This window comes from Crocuta crocuta, unplaced genomic scaffold (assembly GCF_008692635.1).
Source record: "Crocuta crocuta isolate KB4526 unplaced genomic scaffold, BGI_CrCroc_1.0 scaffold282, whole genome shotgun sequence".
Taxonomy (NCBI): Eukaryota; Metazoa; Chordata; class Mammalia; order Carnivora; family Hyaenidae; genus Crocuta; species Crocuta crocuta.
Genome location: NW_027529174.1, coordinates 4,584,570 through 4,592,878, shown reverse-complemented (window position 1 = coordinate 4,592,878; position 8,309 = coordinate 4,584,570). Strand labels below are relative to the sequence as shown.

Below are 8,309 nucleotides of genomic sequence, written 5' to 3'. Positions count from 1 at the left end.
CAGGTGAATTTTTATTTCAAGCTCTGCCCAAAAGTGGGTAAATTTGGCTTCCTTAATAAACATATTTATGTGCTGTACTGAGTCAAAGCATTCAAGGCTTTTGTTTTTAAGACAGCTTAAAAGTAACAACATTTTACGAATTCAGGCCCCAGAAAATTAGCATGGAACACACTTTGTAGAAGAAGTAGAATTTGGAGTCAGTCGTACCCGAGCCTGGATCTTTGTGCGGCACTTTACTTCACAAAAGAGCCTTTTTCCACAGCTGTGAAAATGAAACGAATTGGACTTAACACTAAGTATTTGTGGAGTAAACGGCTTCTGAGCTTGCGGAAGAGCCTGCTGCGGGGCACCCAATAAGTGTTAGTTCCCTTTGCATCTCTGTTCCACTGTGGTCTCTTTAACTGCAGTCCTATTAGACAATAAATTATGTGCTCTGAAAACAATGTTAAATTTTTTTATTTTATCAGAACATATTTTATCTTGATTTATCTTGAACATATATTATTTTTCAACACAGACTTTTGATTAATCTTCACTTGAAAGATAGATTACGTTTTCTTCATAAGGTGTGTATATGCTATAGAGAAGATTATTCTTGTGCTTGTGAAGGTTAAAAGAAAGTATTGAAGTAGTACTGTGTGAGTCCATAAAACTCATAATATCAGTATAAAAATATATATGCAGCAAATGATAGCTTTACCTTAATTATCAGGCCTTGGTAAGTATGACTTTATTGAGTAATAAGGAGTTAATTACTAATTTTTATCAACTACTTTAAATTCTTTCTAGAAGAGAATACAACGTAAGTGTATTCCTTGGGCATATCTTTAGTTGTAGTCCTCAACTTTGGCTGTGTGTTGGAATTACCTGGGGAGCGTCAAAAAATTATGGATGCTTCAGCCATAATTAGATGAAATTAGATTGTCTGGTGTGTACTCTGGGCATTGGGATTTTTAAAAGCTCCCAGGGGCGCCTGGGTGGCTCCCTCAGTTAAGCATCTGACTTCGGCTCAGGTCATGATTTTGCGGTTTGTTGGTTCAAGCCCTGCACTGGGCTCTGTACTGACAGCTAAGAACCTGTAGCCTGCTTCAGATTCTGTGTCTCCCTCTCTCTCTGCCTCTCCCCCACTCATGCTCTGTGTCTCTCCCTCTCTCAAAAATAAACAAACATTAAAAACAATTTTTTCAAAAAAATCTCCCAGGTGATTCTGATGTCTAGGAAACATTGAGAACCATTGAGAGACAGGATTCTGGCTTGGCATATAGATTAAAATCAAATGTTTAGTGACCACCTTGGAATTTGAGGTAAAATGATAGATTTAGATTTGATGGGAACTAACATTTGCATAGCATTTTAACAACCTTATAGAACTTTCTTTTGTGTGAGCCTCATTTAAATTTTTTTCTTTTTTGCCTCTTTGAAAGTCTTTTTGTTGGTAACCAGTATCAAAGGTATATTATGCTTCTTCTGTTGCATATAGATTGGTAGATAGTATTATTTGTCAAATTGGAAATTGGAATCCACAAATGTTATTTTCCTCATATACTTTCTCTTATGTTCTTCCCTTCATTTAAAATGTCCTCCCTTCCCTTCCTACATGGCTAAATTTATTACTCATGTCTTTCAACACTTTCCTTTCCTAAAGTAGCTTAAAAGATGTTATACCAGGGCACCTGGCTGGCTCAGTTGCTACGTGTCCAACTCTTGGTTTTGGCTCAGGTCATGATCTCATGGTTTCTGAGTTTGACCCCCACATCAGGCTCTCTGCTGGCAGTGCAGAGTCTGCTTGGGATTCTTTCTCTCCTTCTCTCTCTGCCCCTCCCTTGCACTCGTGCATTAGCGCGCGCTCTCTCAAAGTAAATAAACTGAAAAAAAAATTTTTTTTCAAAAAAAAAGTTATACCACCTTCCATGCAGAATTGTTAGAGCCATCTATTTAGAAATATGAGCTGAGTTAGATAATGATACTAGTGCATCTGTCTTAACTTGGGAATATGGAATTGTCACACCTAGGTTTTTTCCTAGAGAATGTATCCTTGAATTCTTGCTGCTCGGTTATTAGAAGTCCTGTTGTGAGAAAGCAACACTCAAAGATTTCTTCAAGGATATGATTCATTCATTCTTTTAGAATAGTGGTTCTGTACTTCACAGCTGTTTTCCCTTTGAAAATTTCCTGCAAACTGTGTATGCTTGCCTGAAAAATACATTTGTACACATGCATATATTTAAGTTCAGGAACCTCTTGGTCCCTCAGGAGCCCATGTTTGCTAGTTAAGGTCTCTTGCTCAAAAGTACAGTTAAGTCTTTAGATAAAGCCTGCATGTGAAAGGCTAAAGGCTATGTACTCAGACCACAGGATTTTGCTTCACCTGATTGAATTGCTTTTATTGGATTGTGCATTGTTATACTTCACCCAGTATTGAGGAATGTTTTGAGAAACAGTTCTGTGAAATTCCCTATATTTTCATTGTAGTTATATTGGAGACTTTATCCCTATTTCAGCGTTTCTCACAGCATGATTGTAGCCCATTAGTGGGGTGTGAAATCAATTTGGTGGTCTCAACCACCAAAGAGTATTCATGGGCTTGGTATTGTTTGTTTTTTTGTGTGTGATATTTAATACTAATAAATCATATTTGATTTTAACATTACTCTTTCCTTTTTGATAAGTGTAAGTATTTCATGAAGCTTTTAGTTTTTTATATGTGTACTGGATTATTGTGCCAAATGTGTTTCTTTAATATACTTTGGGGTCAAAAATTTTGAAAACTGTACTCTATCCTACTTTCTGTTAATGTGGACTCAGAGGAAAAATGTCTTTCTCAAGATTCTGTAAAGTGGGAATAATAATAATAATTGCTACTTTATAGGGTTATTGTGAAGAGTAAATGCATCTAAAGTGCTGAGAACAGTGCTTCCTAGTACATTGTAGGTGGTGCTGTTGTCACCGGGAAAAGCAGTCTTCAGAGTCAATGCTTTGTTTTTATGTTACATTAAAGACTTGTTATTAATAATGTCCTTTGGCTGTTAAAAAATGAAAGGCTCAGAGATACATTTGTGACAAAAGATTAATAATTAATTCTTTGTCTTCCCTTGGCCCGAATTCTGTCACTAAAAATTTTTGTTTTATCTTTGTAAGCAGCCTATATCGGAATCATCAAAACAGGCCATTTTAATTTTAATTTAATTCTATTATAATTTCAGAGATATTTTCATATTCATGAAAGGCAGAGGCTCTTGTGAACATCCACTGTCTGTATTAAGCTTGTAGATTAATGAAACTTCAGAGGTCCATCATAGTTAGTTTCTGTCTCTCTTTAGCTATATGATTTAGCTCAGCACAGAGAAGAGAATCTTGGTAGCTGTATTAGCTATCTGCCTTATTGAACAAATGCATAAGCCCAGTTAAGCTTGTGCTGTGTGGAAGCAGCACTTTCAACAATAGCCAAATTATGGAAAGAGCCTAAATGTTCATCAATTGATGAATGGATAAAGAAGATGTGGTTTTATATATACAATGGAATACTGCTTGGGAATGAGAAAGAATGAAATCATGCCATTTGCAGCAACGTGGATGGAACTGGAAGGTATTATGCTAAGGGAAATAGGACAGATACCATGTTTTCACTCATATGTAGAACTTGAGAAAACTTAACAATACCATGGGGGAAAGGAAGGGGAAAAAATAGTTACAAACAGAGAGGGAGGGAGGGAAACCACAAGAGACTCTTAAATACAGAGAACAATCTGAAGATGGATGGTGGTTGGGGAAGTAGGGAAAATGGATGATGGGCATTGTTTGAGGAGGGCACTTGTTGGAATGGGCACTGGGTGTTGTATGTAAGTGATGAACCATGAGAATCTACCCCCAAAACCAAGAGCACACTGTGTATACATTGTATGTTAGCCAATTTGACAATAAATTATATTAAAAAAAATTTTTTTTAATTTGTGCTATGGGGAAACTCAAGTTACAGTAGATCCTCAAGTGAAGTTCTACTAAATCTTCTTATGCATCGAAATAAAAGTGGTTCATAAAAAATTTTCAGAATAACAGTGGATAGTTAATCATTTCTGTTAAATATGTGCTTTTTGTTACTTTGGTGTATGCTTATGTATCTGTCACAAAATATTTCTGAATGAAATGGTAAACTTCACATTTCTGACTAAGATATATCAGTCTGTGTGGTAAAAATGCCTAGGCAAAGAGGTGTTCTTGTAGAAACAATGTGTAAGAAATTGCGGTTTTCTGGATTTCCTTTAGTGATGTACATTTTTTTAAGGTTAATTTTCCATGTGTGTTTTTAGGAACTTAGTATTCACCATTTTGAATCTTCAGTAATTCACTTAAAGCTGGAAAGTTAGACTGACCATATTTAAGATAAACTTTAAGAAATGAGTACTCTCCTGTGTCCCAGAATTTTTGAAAGCAGAAGTCTTCAGAAATCCATGGTATATAGAAAGACATTAGAGTGTTAGGATCTAGATTTAAGTTTTGCTGCTTCAACAATTTGGAGAAATTGAAAATCCAAACAAATATGTGAGGATTTGCTCTTCAGCTGGAATAAGTTTTAAAAGGGAGAAGGGAGAGTCCAGCAATCGGGAATAGAAAAGAGTGGAAAAGGAAATAGTAGAGGTAAAGATTTTTACAGTGAAGTCTTGGTAGCAATAAATGGTGAAGGGAAATTCTGGCACCTATATCTCTTGGGATGTTGGAATCTGAGATATGTGTAGATATTAGAGGGCTAATGACATCTGTTTTGTTATGAAGTTATAGTGGTCATAGCTTTGTAATTAAGTTTTAGAAAAAAAGTTGGAGTGATACTTGTTTTATGTCTGAGATACTTGGATTTTTTCTAATGTGTGAATGTTAGGATAGTTTCCAGCTATTTTGAAGGGTACAAGTAAAGAAAATCCTTTCGCTCCTTGAGATCATGAGGAAATCTGGGAAGTCAGTGACTTGGGCATGAAATCAGAAAACCTTGAACTTTTAAAAAATTATACTAGAATTATATAGAATAGAAATCTGAAGTGGGCAAGATGACTAAGTAGGAGCTGACTTAGGTAGTTGAAGCCATTTCAAATGCCATTATATACTTTTTATGGGGTTCTCTTTGTTTTTGTGAGCATAAAATTATAGGACTTCTCCAGATTCACTTGAGGCAAACTTTCACCAATTTTGGTTTTCAGAAGTCTTTAAATGTCTCAAAAGCCAGTTATCTTGCCAGAAGGCAGTATGGCTCAAGGGAAGCTGTCTGTATGTAGGCTTTGGAGTCAGAAAGACTCAGATTTGAAAGTTGAGTTTTCCCATTTAGTTATTACTGATGCCAGTGATCTCACTATGGGCCCTGGCTTTAACATCTCTAACAAGCATACAGTAATTCAGTAAGTGAAGACGCACTGTGAGGTTTAGGTATGATGTGTAAACATTCAGCAAATGGTAGCTGCTTAGTCATTTTAGGAACCTAACTGTTGTGACTGTGGAAAGATCCATGGTACTTTGTTTGGTTGTTTTACTTCTATAAAGTTTTAAAGGCAGAATTGTTCAGAACTAAAGTAGAGTGCATTTAATTTGTATCCGTTTTTCATTGCCTCTTCCTACAAGTGACCTCTGTAACTTGTTAAGCATATATACTTTCATAAAATTCTTACCTATTAACTAAATGGCTTTTAGTTAATTAACTAAATGGCTTTTAACATTCTTAAAATTTAACTTGCTTTTCCTAAATAAATTTGCAGCATCATTTTCTGGTAGACTTTTAAACTTTAGTGGATTATAAATACAACTGGAGGTGGAGTAGGTATTTATTTTTTCTATTTAAGGCAAATTATCAAAAATGGAAAAGTGGATCCCATTTTATGCTTTCTAATGCTTGGAATAAATCACTAAGGAAAGTACAGTGTGTATCAAAATGAGCATTATTTCAAGTCTTTTGGGGGAATTTTTAAGTTTCTGTAATAGAATTATGATAGACGTTACAGTTGCAGTGGCCAAAATTTTATTTCCATTTGTTTAGCATTTGCTACCTGATTCAGTTCCACAAAGATAAATTCAGTTGGAGACTATTAAAAAGTAAATTTAAAAGAAAATCTGTGAATTTAACATGATGGTCATCGGGGATATTGGTTCCAGCTTACTAATAAAACTTAGTATTTATGACAGTACAAAATAGTGTGATCTAACTAACTTAGTTTTTTTTTTCCAATGTATACACTGATCTGATTTTATTTTAAAATACATTGCAAAAGGTTTTAGATTTTATTTCTCACTTAATATTTGTGTTATTTTTCAAATATCTATTTAGGTGAAACTGAATCTACTCAATTTCTATGTTACAGGAGATTACCTGGGGCAATTGATGTTATTGGTCAGACTATAACAATTAGCCGAGTAGAAGGAAGGCGACGGGCAAATGAAAACAGCAACATACAGGTTTCGTATTTTAAAAATTAATTAATTTTTAAACTGAAGGATTATATCCATGTTCTAATTTAATTTACTCAATACACATTTATAGGGCTATGCTATATATATATATATGTATGTATATGTTAGATATTTTAGATTTAAAATATGGAATTAATCATTTTTATTATAAAAGTTATTCTGTTTAGAAATTATTATCTTTAGATCTTTTTTAGCAAGCTTTCTGTTTTATTTATTTTTTGCTGTCAGCATAATATGTACATTAATTGGACTAAAAAAGAAAATATTGGAAACGTTTAAAGAAGAAAATAAAGCTACCAATAATTCTGGTATCTAAAGACAGCCACTCTTAACACTCTGGTGTACCTCTCTTTGTCACCAAACAAGATTAGGATATACTATTATGATTCTTTTTTGTGTATCCTTTTTAAAAATTATTTACATTTTTCCATATTCTTAAAAATATTTAAGTTTTCTTTATGATTTCATTGTATGGACATACCATAACTTATTTAATGTGACATTTTTTGAGGAAGTAGATTTTGTTTTCAAGTGAAATAATGAAAGGAGATGAGTTATTAGCAACTTGGATGATTAAAGGTAGAACTTTAGTAACAGGTTTTCAGCTTTTAGCTTGACCATACCTTTTTAAAAATTATTTATTTTCTTTTTCTGAATACTTTAAAAAATGTCAAAGTGTTCTGATCCTCGTTACTTTTAATAAATCTTCTTTTTAGCATGTTTGAGGGTAAATTGTTTCTAAGCTGGAAAATCGTTTTCTTTGCTTTTTGCCACCATTAAAATGCCTGAATTTCTTCTCTTCCCTACTTTAAAAAATAGCTTATCAGCGTAAGTGATACAAAAATTGCTGTACTTAAATGAAGTTAATAAAGAGGGATTATATATTTAAATGATACTCTTCAGCCAGCAAGCATTTTTAGAAATATAAATTAAATGTACAACATTATGTTGTCTGTTTCTGCTGTTTTCTTAAATGTGTTTGCACAATGGAATCCCTCAAGGAGGCTTGACAAAAATCCAGATTTCTGCATGTCACTCCTGTAGGTTTGCTGCCTGTCCCTTACCTGTTTATACAGATCAGCATCTTGTAAACACTTCTACTTTTCAAATATAAACCTTTGTTCTTAAATTTACAAGGCTCACATGAAATAGTTATTTATACATCTGGCTGCCTATTACTTGTACCCTGTTAATGCATGCAACCTGATGATAGGCCATGATGCAATGAAGATCTGTTTCTGTTACCATGTTAATTTCTTAATGCTCTCTGTGACTAATGATTACATTGCCTTAAGGTGAATACTGTAACGTGGTTGGTAACAAAGATAATACTCATTACATTATATTTATAAAGAACTTAATTTATAAATACTCTGCTGAGAATGTTTTTATTCTTTAATTTTTTTTTTTTTTATTTAATGATTATTTTTGAGAGAGAGAAGAGAGTGTGAGGGGCAGAGAGAGAGAGGGAGACACAGAATCTGAAGCAGGCTCCAGGCTCTGAGCTGTTAGCACAGAGCCAGATACAGGGCTCAACCTCGTGAACTGTGAGATCATGACCTCAGCCATAGCTGGACGTTTAACCGACTGAGCCCCCCAGGCGCCGCAGAATGTTTTTATTCTTACTAAGTTTTTTGGGTAATGATTCAGTCATTTTTTTCCTAGACTTTATGTGAATATCTTAAAAAGTATGAGTGAGTATATACTCACATATGTATATATACACATATATCACAGATGTGGAAAATTTACCTCCACCTCCCCAAAGTATGTGTATGTGAATAAACTTTTTACTTTGTTTCTTAAATAAAATGAATTGACTGAATTTTTATCTTAGATACATTTTTAAAATTAACTGTGCT

At 33.9% G+C, this 8,309-nt stretch overlaps 1 protein-coding gene across 1 annotated transcript in view; it reads left to right on the top strand.

Annotated features, from left to right (window-relative positions):
* The window catches only part of FIP1L1 (factor interacting with PAPOLA and CPSF1), a 76,123-nt gene that overhangs the window by 35,020 nt on the left and 32,794 nt on the right, over positions 1–8,309 (top strand). Inside the window, exon 10 of the mRNA XM_077757778.1 lies at positions 6,339–6,432. Coding sequence (XP_077613904.1) covers positions 6,339–6,432 — 94 coding nt within the window. The remainder of the gene's footprint in view (positions 1–6,338; positions 6,433–8,309) is intronic.